This window comes from Volvox carteri (genome assembly GCF_000143455.1).
Source record: "Volvox carteri f. nagariensis unplaced genomic scaffold VOLCAscaffold_65, whole genome shotgun sequence".
Classification (NCBI taxonomy): Eukaryota; Viridiplantae; Chlorophyta; class Chlorophyceae; order Chlamydomonadales; family Volvocaceae; genus Volvox; species Volvox carteri.
The window spans coordinates 365,901-377,711 of record NW_003307608.1 but is presented as its reverse complement, the minus strand read 5'-3'; the positions used below and the strand labels follow the sequence as shown (position 1 = coordinate 377,711).

Here is an 11,811-nt window from a genome sequence, read left to right as displayed (position 1 = left end):
TCGAGATGTGATAAGAAAATGTGCTGCACCCCAATGTTCAGTAATAACAAGTCGAACCAGTTAGGGGTCTGGAGAGGTCGAAAACACATTTCCGTGGCGGCCTGCAAACCCCCCCCCACCTGGAGAACGAGAGATCATTTTTAAAAAAAAGGTGAAGGCCCTTACGGAACCCTCCGCGACCCATCTCGTCCGGGCTCCCCGCCCACCTCCCCCTCCTGCCCCCTCCTTTTCTCTCCCCTCCCACCCTTCCCCTCTCCCCCCTTGAAACCCTACCTGGGTGAAATTGACACGCTCCTGGCACATGAAGCCGCACACGTCCGTAGTGCCGGCCCAGTACTCCCAGTTCACCTGGGGGGGAGGGAGGAGGTGGAGGTGGAGGGGAAGGAGGAGGGCGGGAAGGAGGTGGAGGGGAAGGAGGGGAAGGAGGAGAGGCGGTAGGGTGATTGGGTGAGGGGTGTCAAGTTCAAAATATAATATGCGCCAACAAGTAATGCTGTTGTTATTTAAAAAGACTGACAATTATAAAACTATTATTATTATTAACTATTATTATTAACTATTAACTGTTGTACTATTTTACAAGACATCACGACTCAGACAGAGTAATGCGGAGGCAGAGGGCAACGCGGTGCAGGGCCCCCCGCTTCGAAGGGGATGAAGGAGGGAAGGGGGAACAGAAACAATAGGAACCGCCGGTGAATCAAAAAATGACGAGGTGAGTGTTGACACAGGGCGGAAGGAGACCCACCAGGGGAAAAGTCCTCTTTTCCCCTACCGAGTGGATACCTCGGTCTGAAATTGTATCGACAACACAAGAATTCTCAGTAACTTCCGCATCCTAGCTTTTTTCTACAAATGTAAAGCAGGTTGCATCCCGATGTACATTATCTGGATCGTAAACATCAAAATACCAAATGGTGCAATGCTATAGTCGGCTCCAACATACATACATACATCATCCAGGGGTGTTGACAGAGTCAAAACCAGGGCCCCTGGCCCCCCTGCCCCGTTACCTTCTACCCCAGCCCCGCAACACACACCACATACACATTTACCCCCCCCCCGCACCCCCACCCCCCACCCCACCCCCACCTTGGCTGACTGCGGCACGGAGGCCGTGTAGTTGAGCATCAGCCCGACCTTGCGCCCGCCTTTCAACAAGTCCCTCAAGTAGTCCGCATCCGCCTTCTTAATGACCCCCGCGGATATGTCCACATTGCGGAGCTCACTTTGTTGAGTGTGTGGGGTGTGTGGGGGTGTGTGGGGAGATAAACGGAGGCATGGGTGGAGGGATGGGTGGATGGGTATATGTATGAAATGGAAGGAAGGGGGGAGGGGGGGACATCATACGCAAGGAAATAAGTGCAAGTATATAAGGAATGGAGGACTGTCGCCGTTTGAAGTCAAAAGAGGAGGGCCAGTGGATGAAGCCAGTATGCGTTAACGAGCAGAGCCGCCCCCCGGGGCGAAGGTGACGGTGAATGGGGCAGTGGCGGTTGTATAAGGGAAAAGGGCTGAGTGTCCTTCCCCCGCAAACCGTTCGTCTGCATGTTTGCGTCATTGGCCAAAGCCTTAAAATCCCAGTTCGAATCCATTCCTAAATGTTCTTGTCTTTTTTTAGGAATGGTTCCAAAGGTAAAAAAGTAACAGACTTTCGAGTTCTCCACAAAAAATAATAATAATTTTATTTGAAATCTTAAAGCCAGTTCATGGGGAAATCCTAAATGGCATTCTATACTTGTATTCCCGTTCCCGTTGCTCCTCATGAGGCGACATTTTTCATACCATACATTAAAAGAGCTTTTAGTTATTCCAACATCCAACATTTTTCTTTTACGCATCAAATGGCATTAAAATCTATTATCATCATAAGCAATTTTATGTCCGAAGGTAAAGCAAAATAAATAAATAAATATAAATAATGATAATTTTCTTCTACCATGACAGTACTTTTCATCACTTTCATCAACTTCCTGCCGGCGACTCACTCTACAGTGTCGTCTGTATCAGGAGCTCCTGCCGTGGTGAGTTCCTCATCCTCGTTATCAGCCACCAACACCTTGCGCGCAAGGGGATTCGAACACATGCAAGATGAAGAACATGAATGAAGAACCCGTCAAACTGCCACTCCACATCCCAAAAAAACCTCAACGGCCCCACCCCCCACCCGCATGACTACTCTCCCCCCATCATTCAGCCCCCATCCCGTCCAAACCCAACCTCCCTCCCTCTCACATAACCCCTAAAACTCCCAAATCCCCTTGGTAACTTCTTACTTATAATCCGTGTATATATTCTTACAATTTCCTGATGCAATATGTATATCTGTAAGCAAGTTCTAAAATCCTGCGGAGTAATATCCGCCTATTTCTTGGGGTATCATCATCATCATCATCATCTGCTGCTGCTGCATCACTCGTCTGTGGTTCGTCGTCCCCCCTCACCCCCCAGGACAGCGGCACCCCGCTGTAATAACAACAGCGACACAGCGGCACCCCTCCGCCCCGAAACCCACGAACCACGCCGTACAACTACGACACCTGCACTCACCCCGACCGCTCCCGCCAGTTGGGCGTTATACACCTTGTCCAGGAAGTAGCACGGATCATCCTCTGAGACTCGTACAATGGAGGGAGGGGAAATGGGGTTGTGGGAAAAAATGCCGTACAGTGTACGAAGGCTGGCTAAAAATTCTTATAGCATATATAAAAAGATTAAAACGAAAATGGTGATTATGGAGGCTCAATGGGGGGTCCGACCCTTCAGTTCATCCCCTATAGTTCATCCTCTTAATGGAACTTAAGAGGAACTGAGAAAAATCCATCTCCAACGGAATGCTGTTGTCGATGTGACTGTCCCGGGGTACTGTGATAAGCTGTCCCACCACCACCTCACCAGCCAGGCCCCAAAAGCGCTGTGTAAGGAAAACCGTTGTGTTATGTTGGGTTAGCGGTTAGCGGTTAGCCAAAAACCCGACGGGCCGTCTTATCCACCAACCCCTTCCCGCATACACCCATGCACCATATTAAGGGCAGCTCGAAATGGAGGACCCCGCTCGTCGTCCCAGAATGAATGATTGCCGTACACTTTCCCACAATCTCCCCCTCGCGGATTGACACATGCATGCCGCTATATGTACGGCAATTGGCGCTATAACTACGGCAATTGACTTGGGGTTTACGGCAATCCTTACTTGGGCCGCGATCCATCATCATAATCCAAGGAGTCCCCTTAGGCAGGACAAACGAAGGTTTGGATGTCTGCAGTAGCAGCAGCAGTAGTAGTCGCAGTAGCAGTAGCAGCAGCAGCAGAATTAATAACAAAACCGGCACAGGACAAATCCAAAGAGGGGGAAACAGCCGCGTCACCCCGAAGAACTGGGGATGGATAAAATTGGTAGGTGGGGAATTGAAACCGCAATAACCCAACGAACGTATTCAATTGACAGAACACGTCTGGGGAGGTCGTCGAGGGGAGTTGGGGGGAAAATGGCGGAGGGAGGATGCATGGCGGGGGGGGGAGGATGAGGAGTACCTGCAGGAATCCGCAGAAACGGGGAAAGCAACAGTGGAGAGAGAGAGGTTGAAGGAGAGGGTATGGATCTAGATTTAAAATCCAATCTGGGTTTTTGAATCTGGATCAGAGGCCGTGGAAGGGTGTAGGGTCGATAAACTGAAGGGGAGGAGGGGGCGTAGCGCCGCACAGTGGACGACGTTCGGTAATTCTCTGCAGGGAAGCTATAGGGGAGTTCAGCAGCGGTGCCGGGCATGAATGCCGAAATGTGAGCGCCTTGTTGGCATCTGCACGCGCCAACTATGAAGGTGAGAACCTGTCACGCCCCAAAGCACTCTTACGTTCAGGTTACAGCCGTATTCGCAATCCGTAGGAAAGCAATAATACATTTGGTTGTTGGAATACCTCTCCTGTGACGAGATGTAGACCAGTTCGCCCCTACACACCAACAAGATGTCAACAGAGCGCCAATTAAATGTAAGATTAAATTACAGGAAACCGAATGTGGATATCTGCCCAGGCCCACCTGAGAAAACCCCCATACTTCGGACTGCCGAAGTCTGCCATAGCCATATCAATACGTTTGAATTCGGGGTAGGTGACGACTACTCCTGCCTCTTGGACATTCAAGGTAGCGCCCGCGAGATGGCAGGCTGCAACGGCGAGCAACCCCACCACAAGGCGACCTATGTAACGCATTCTAAGATATAACGTCGTAAACCAGGAATAATGTAAACCAATGCGTAAGTAACAAGTCGGAACCTAAATGTCGATCTTGGCCCTAGCTCTCGAACGCGTCCACCATCGCTTCAAAAATTTTGCATTCTTAAGAGAAACATGCATAGAAGCATTGAAGATTGCCAAGGTATGAAAATAGTCTAGCCTAGAACAGGGCTGTCGTAGGCGGTTAGCCATGTGCAGGGCCCAACCTGACAATACCGTACGGCAGTGCTAATCTGAATCCTCCATTCCCTTGTGCGTTTGGAAGTGCATCAAAGTATGTAATCTTATGCTTTCAAACCAGCATAGCCGTCGGCTGGGTAACGGTAAGCGGTCGGGGTGTTATGTTGCAGGCCCGTCTGCACCTGCTGCTAAGCCTCAGCCCCAAACCACTTCCCGACCTCTAACGAACTTCACACGACTAATCTCGCTAAACCTACCAATAGAATACCGGATATGGCAGCAATATATTCCAGTCAATTTTGGGAAAGGCAGGCAGGCATTCGTTTACACCGTCTCATTTGCTCAAGTCCGATCGCGCAATCGCCCCATAGTGTGCTGGACTGATTTCCTCCCGCATATTCCGACCCCCAAAGCCGCTGGGACCGCTCGATTCATCTCAGGGAAGCAGTTGAGCAAGACGGGATACCATAACGCGTTATTTGCGATTTCGTTACTTCAGCCGGCCGGCCGTAGCCTGGCGTCGATTATAACGGGTTGGGATTGGAGGACATTTGTTGACATGTAATTGAAAGTAACGAAATCGCGAAACCGCTATCTTAAAATGCTTGGTGTTTCGGTTAAGTCATATCCTTGGGCAGGGGGTCGCGACCCCTAAGGGCCTTACGCTGGCCGATGCTGGTGCTGACGCATGTATTTGCTGCTGCTGAGGTAATTGGGAGCTGCAGGCAGTAGGGACCAGAGATTGGAGCGCGGTTTAGGAGTCGCTCTACAATGTGAAAGAGCTAAAATAATTAGAAGGAATAACTGTATGGATGCATTTATACGCGCACAATGTGTCCAAATGTTATGGGAGACAAAGCGATGCCGTGAAGAAACGAACGGACGCTGTACAATGCATGTGAGGAGCTTTAGTCATCAACAATCTAAAAAGGCACAAGCAATAATGCTTTTAAGCAAGCTTTCTTTACGTGGATTTCCTTGTAATGCTTACGTGAATTTGCCGGTATTGTTTACCAGTCTTATAACCAATTTATGCTGCAAGAAGTCATACGCTCAAACGTTTGATAGTATGACAGGGGCCTACATGTACCCGTACAACTGCAACGAAAATAATGAAAATGCAACTTGAGAAGGTGCCTGCTGCGCCAGGTAGTGCTTCAAGGCCGCCAGAGGAGCACACGAAGAGGTATTCACACGAGATATAAACAACAAGTGATGACCGCGTATCTAGCTGGAATACATCCTGGATTTACCCCTCTTCGTCAGTGTTCACGGCGCGGCAGCAGGAATTGTGGTTTGGAGTCCAAACATGGAGCCGCTAGAGTGTGGCATCCTGTATGGCATATCATGAGGTCTGCATCCGCCCATCGGTACTTTTTTCTAAAATTCGTGATACAATTTACAGACATTAGGCGGGTTGTGGCGACTGCAGCGATCCTGCCCCAACTGTGCATGATGACCTGTCCATAATGTACACCCGAAGCGGGTGAAATGGCGTTGGGATTTTTTGGAGTTGTGGGGCAATCCGCCTTCTAGCTTTTCAGATGGATGCAGCGGGGCACGGGAGCACGTGCGCCAAGGATTGGAGCACCGCGCAAACACCCGGAGTTGTTGGGGTGTCATGCACTTCAAACCCTGGAGGAGACATCAAAAAAGCATGCTAAACAAAAAATGATTCGGTCCTTCAAAATAACGAATAGGCGTCGATGAGATGTACGGCAGAGGGGACAAGGAGGTGGCGCGGAGAGGCGCGGGAGATGGCGTGTGCATGTATCTTATTAGCCCTCACCACGCCACACACCAAACGCGTTTTCTTGGGGTTCAGAAAATAAAATGCTGCTTAGAGGCGATCGAAGCATTATTAGCCGACGCACCAGCAAGCCGTGGCAGCATGCTGCTGCTATGTCTATCTGGCCTGTTACGCCGGAAGATCAAGATAGCCTACCTACCATCCTTAGAGGACATTGCTGTACAAAGGTTGGTGCTCAATACGTTAGGTTGAAAGTTTATATTAATGATAGCAGGGCGCGTGTAAGGCGAGATTTGGCCGTTAAAGTAGCCACGACGGTTGGCTCGTATCGCCCGGACGGCGACCGCAATTAATTAAGCTCATGTGCTTTTTGCGCGGAAGAAGCAATTTACATCCCTTCCCGACAGCAAACTCCATCTTGGGCATTTGATGCCTTACAACATGCGCTCCATCGCGTTTGGTTCAACGGTTCGCTGGGAACAAGTCCTCGGGAAAGGAAACCTGGCGGGGTGACTGTCAGTTGGTGGTGGTGGTGGTGGTGGTATTCCAATGTTCGGGAACGTTTTCATATGCAGACAGCTATATACCATATATACACACCAATAATTGCATGCACGCGGTGGCGCTTCGTCACACCTTACCGTCAAGAGCGCAGTCTCCTAGATCTATGCATCATTACTTCCACACATCAATACATCAGTTTTGGACCTGCCCCGCCGCGCAAGCGGTCATTAAAACCAAATTGCTATATAAGACTGGGACACCAAAGCAATATCCCAGGAGGAAGTTTGGCAGCGGCGGCAATGCAACACTATGTGTGTGGGATGTAGCGATCCTGGTGGAAGCAATTAGCGCTATGGATGGGTACCCATCCTGTTAAAACCCTAAAATCCTAAAACCCTAAAACCCCCACCGGTAGGGTGTCTGTTATGGTGCAAGCGACTGTAGACCAGCAGGAGGTCGCGCACTAGCAGTCCCGAATCCTGGATGGGTGGCATCCCATCTTACGTGGGTAGTGGAGGACCATTATTTACCGCGCATAGAAGACGGTGAGCGCAGGTGAGCGGTCATTTCAACAATAAGAGTGAATTTACATGGGAGGATGCCGCATTCCCTGTCACTGAGGCAACACTAATTTACCGGTACTACCTACCTACCTACCTCTTACATACCTACCGCTTTCGCCGAACTCCTTCGACATGTTCTGAAGACCCCTCAGCCCTTCATTCCGAACTGAGCACGAAATGAGCACAAGAAAAGAAATGAACGCCAAATGAGGGATTCCCGAGGAAATCGAAAGGAGGCCGGTTCCCAGATTGTACCTACCACCAGCTGCGGCAATTACCGACGCGCGTGGACGCACCACCTAGTGCAAAGCGACACTCCGACGGAAAACGAACGGACGCTGTACGCGTCTGATCAAACATTTTTGAGCGTCTGTAGGCCATCTATTTTAAGGACTACCTTTCATACGATGACCCTCTCTCTAGACGATCAGACTTTTTGCCGACGCGCGCGGGAATTAGTATTACTAAGGCTTTAGTCATTCGTCGAGGAAATGAGAATATAAGCGGTCGATCTTTTGTTTGCCAAACAAACAATACAATTCATACAATACAGTAATATTCACATTCATTTTAATTATAATTTGATTTCCCAATAACTATCAGTCCACAAAAAACAACACACCGCTGCCTTGTTCAGTCATCCCAGCAGCTACGTACCTCAGCCAGCTACGTTTGTAGCGGCGCTCCCCTCACGCAGGCCCGCGCTCGGCATCCCGTTCGACACGAACAAGGAGATACCACTTCTACAGAATGGCAGTAGTGGTCGTCAATTCTGCAACCGCCTCACTTTTGGCGGTGTGCTTGTAAGTAGTATGGTTGGATCAATACTATACATTTCTATGCGCGACAGATTCAGACAGCCCCTGCTGTTTGTCTGCCTGTCTGTGTGTCTGTCTGCGCAGGGTCTTCATGGCTGTTGGGCTCTGCACGGGCCAAATTGTCGATGTCAAATTTCCCAGCTGCAGGTATGCAGATTTTTTTTGTATGCGGTACATATGTATATGTATGCATCGTAATAATGAGACATATATATGTGTGCATAAATAGAATAGGATTATCCTTAATCCATCCCTTGATAGCGTTTTCGCTCCCGACGAACGCTCCTGCTGCCAGCTGCTGCTGCTGCTGGCGGTCATTGCGCTCGGTCACCAGCGAGACGACGCATAATGCCCTAAACTTATCTTCACTTATTACTTGCGCACATTATTTACCTTGAGAAAAAGTAAATTATTATCATTGACTTACTACTACGTTTTAACCTGCAAGCGAGCATATGCATATACGCACGTGAGTCCAGTTTTTTCTTTATTACTAAACAGAAACATTGCTGTTGTTGTTACGGAATCTGGGCCATTTGTACACATTTGATTTGTCATATCTAGGATTGAACACAGCATAGAACACCACCATTCACCATTACCACACTGTACTAAGCCTTACGAACTGCAAGGCGGTTGGTCCTGCCTTCTAGAATCCCTCCTCATCCTCTCACCCGAACATCCGAAGAGATAGAGGGCTTGTGATCTCAACTCCACATCTCAGCAGCTAGCCATAATCTTACGCTCTCGACAATGTCGGGGGTCTACCCAGGAATCGAAACCAGGACCTTAAACCACGAATTGCAGTAGTGTTTCCTACTCATAAAAATTAGTAGTAAATACGCCGCCCGTCTTTAGAATAGCAACATACCTAGACGTGGACGGAGCGGACGAGCCGATTGTGATCCGTTGATGTTCACATGCGGCGTGCGGCGGGTAAATACATGCATATAACTCTACAACTATATTTCTGTAATAATGTCACACTACATATTTTGAGGAGTCAATAATAAAAATACTTCCCGTCGCCGTTGTGATGAGAGGCTCATATACATGTAGCGCTAGCGCTTTTCCTCTTTTCCCCCCCACCTTGTCTCTCTCTTCCCCCTTTTCTTCCCTGCACATGTAATATTTTATTTAGTATATAGAACTACGTACTTCCCATCCACGATACATTAAAAAACTAAGAACTAGCCCGTACCTGCTTTATCATCAGCAGTAGCTGCAGTTACCTACAAGAAAAAATATTCCGTACGTGATAAGTCCCGAACTCGCCAGGTACGTACGTGAGCAAGATCGATCTACTCAGCTGAGCGAGGTAAGTGTTATTGCGTTTTCACTGAATTGTTATCCTTGTTTTGGTCGCGTCAGCGAACAGAAGATAGCTAGGTAAATATAGGTTAAATAAATAAGTAGCGGCGCCAGGCGGCAAACGAGCGTGGCCGTGTTGGAGCCTGCTGCCGGTTCAGTGCGTCATCGCGGTCATGGCTGCCGGTGGTGTGTGCTTAAGCTTGTTGTATGTATGTGCCGTTCGCTCGTTCAGCGTTGTATCTTTCTGCTATGCCACTGCCCGCCGCCACCGCTGCCTCGCTCCGCCGTGCATGAATAGTAACCTTACTCGCACACGGCTGCCGCATGCATGCATGCACGTGCAGGTGCGAGCGAGAGCTTACACCCTTCGCCATCAAGTCGGCAGCCACTCAGCTGACATCTCGCAATCCCGGCGTGGTCAACTTGTACTGCTTTGAGATCGGCATCGTGAACTCTGGATCCGTAAGTTTATTTGTTACTCTCTAACAAAAATTATTGTGGTTCACCAATGCGGCCGCCGTCCCGGAACGACTCGGATGGTGAATGGTCGAAATGTATAGTGACATACGATAGACCTTTTTTGTCCTTGCATTGTTAATGGAAATAGTTATAACATCGCCGCCGGTGCTTGCACAAGGACGGAGCGCCTACGACACCCTAACTACATATGTATCTGCCCACTCACTATTCATGGACTGCCATCCATGCATGCAGGGCGCATGCTACACAGAACCCGCTTCCCAGAACTTATCCAAGGTATCCGTCTACGCTCAGGCCGCCCAGCGCGACCGTCTGTCGGCCTTTGGGGTCCTCCTGGCTGGTGCGCCTGTCAGCAACATGACCTATCTCACTCCCAGATGGGACTCACTGAACATGACCACCATCAGCAACCTTAACTTCAGCAAGACGCAGGCGAATGGTACCAGGATCTGTCTTGAGCTGTTCAAGCCTACCACCATCAACGAGTTTTGCGAACGAGAGGGCGCGTCAGGATCGTTCTGCTGGTGGGCTCTATACTCATTATTATCCATTTTATTCATTCACTTTATTTATTGGTTGCGTTTTATTTCTCTGCTATGCCTTTTATTATTATTATTATTATTATTATCATTATTATTATTGTTATTATTAAAGTATTATTATTATTATTAAAGTATTATTATTATTATTATTATTACTTGGAGAAGTGTCAGCAGCAGCAGGTTCATACGCAGTCAGGGTGACCGGCTCATTTCGATGACTAGCTAGCTATAGCCAAGAATTTGTTATATCACGTCTTTTTCAGAAAAAAAGAACCGATCAGCGGATGTCAGATGCCGTGATACTACAGGATACTACAGAGTTACCAACCAGGGGGTAGGCAGGTAGTGAATGCCAGAAATATTATCTGTGTATTATCCAGGGGATACTACTATCTATCTATCTATTGCTGTTTGTGTTCCAATATGTAAGATATACTTACACTTTTATTTTTTATGTTTTTACGGCATGCAGGGTTGCCCTGTTTAATGACAACAACTGTGTACCGCCTAACTCAACTGTGGTGATCTCTAAGCGCCTGTGCTGCCCAAGATTTCAGTCTTTCCTGTCCCCGTGATGATATTATTGTCATGATGGATGATGTGGAGGCTGCCTGACGTTAAAACCCTAAGTAATAATAATGATGTCATGACGTGGCCTTTATTTTCTGCATATGCAGGGAGGAGTGGTCATTGATGGAACGCAAAAAATATTAATTCGTACTATCCTCTTATTATTCATTCATTATTATCATTTATATAACATGTGTTGCTTAGATATTATTCATTATTTCTAATCAGGGTATTGTGTATGGTCAGGTTTTTGCGGGCGCCTGTGAATTTTATACCTTTCATTCGCTTTAATTTTATACCTTTCATTCATCACTGATGTGGCTGCTCCGATATATACTAGATTCGATGAATGGAATGGTATGTATGTGTATGTCTGGTGCTGTATATGAACCCCTAATTAGGCGAATACATATTCCAACAATCTCCTTTAATGATTGCTAATTAATTAATTCTTCTTCTTCTGATTCTTCTGTAATCGTTTCTGTATGGGATAAAACCCCATACGTGCATAAATTTCGTTAATTTAATCGTTATTCAATTCATTCATTCTTCTTCTTCCTTTAATTCCTCTTATTTTTTCTTTACATACGTGTGAGTATATTTACCTGAAACTATTAATAATTTCAGAATGGATGTGAAATGACCCCGCTAATGCATGTTACATTACTTCACGTATATTGAATATATGGACTATTTTTTCTTTTTCTGTGGAGTGTATGGGATGCTAAAATTTTTTGTTTGTCGACGTGTAACATTTTTATTAATCACGACCCCACGACCCCAATGCCTCTTGCGACCATCCATACTCCCTAAAACATTTCATGATTCACAGCCAAACTGTTCAACACACAGAACGA

The 11,811-nt window shown here is 47.5% G+C and overlaps 2 protein-coding genes across 2 annotated transcripts in view; one reads left to right on the top strand and one right to left on the bottom strand.

The window, feature by feature from the left end:
* VOLCADRAFT_119519 (uncharacterized protein) overlaps positions 1–4,086 on the bottom strand; it is a gene marked incomplete at both ends in the record, with an annotated part of 13,193 nt that extends 9,107 nt beyond the window's left edge. The window contains 7 exons of the mRNA XM_002956743.1: positions 274–348; positions 1,093–1,228; positions 1,989–2,059; positions 2,551–2,612; positions 3,194–3,260; positions 3,855–3,951; positions 4,040–4,086. Of these exons, the coding sequence (XP_002956789.1) occupies positions 274–348; positions 1,093–1,228; positions 1,989–2,059; positions 2,551–2,612; positions 3,194–3,260; positions 3,855–3,951; positions 4,040–4,086 (555 nt within the window). The remainder of the gene's footprint in view (positions 1–273; positions 349–1,092; positions 1,229–1,988; positions 2,060–2,550; positions 2,613–3,193; positions 3,261–3,854; positions 3,952–4,039) is intronic.
* A 3,762-nt stretch (positions 4,087–7,848) lies between these two features.
* On the top strand, positions 7,849–11,591 carry sex1 (sex-inducer, sex-inducing pheromone). Its single transcript, XM_002956796.1, has 5 exons — positions 7,849–8,036; positions 8,136–8,198; positions 9,707–9,824; positions 10,077–10,366; positions 10,857–11,591. Exons 1-5 carry the CDS (start codon positions 7,984–7,986, stop codon positions 10,957–10,959), a joined length of 627 nt encoding a protein of 208 aa, XP_002956842.1. The 5' UTR covers positions 7,849–7,983; the 3' UTR covers positions 10,960–11,591.
* Positions 11,592–11,811: the final 220 nt, after the last annotated feature.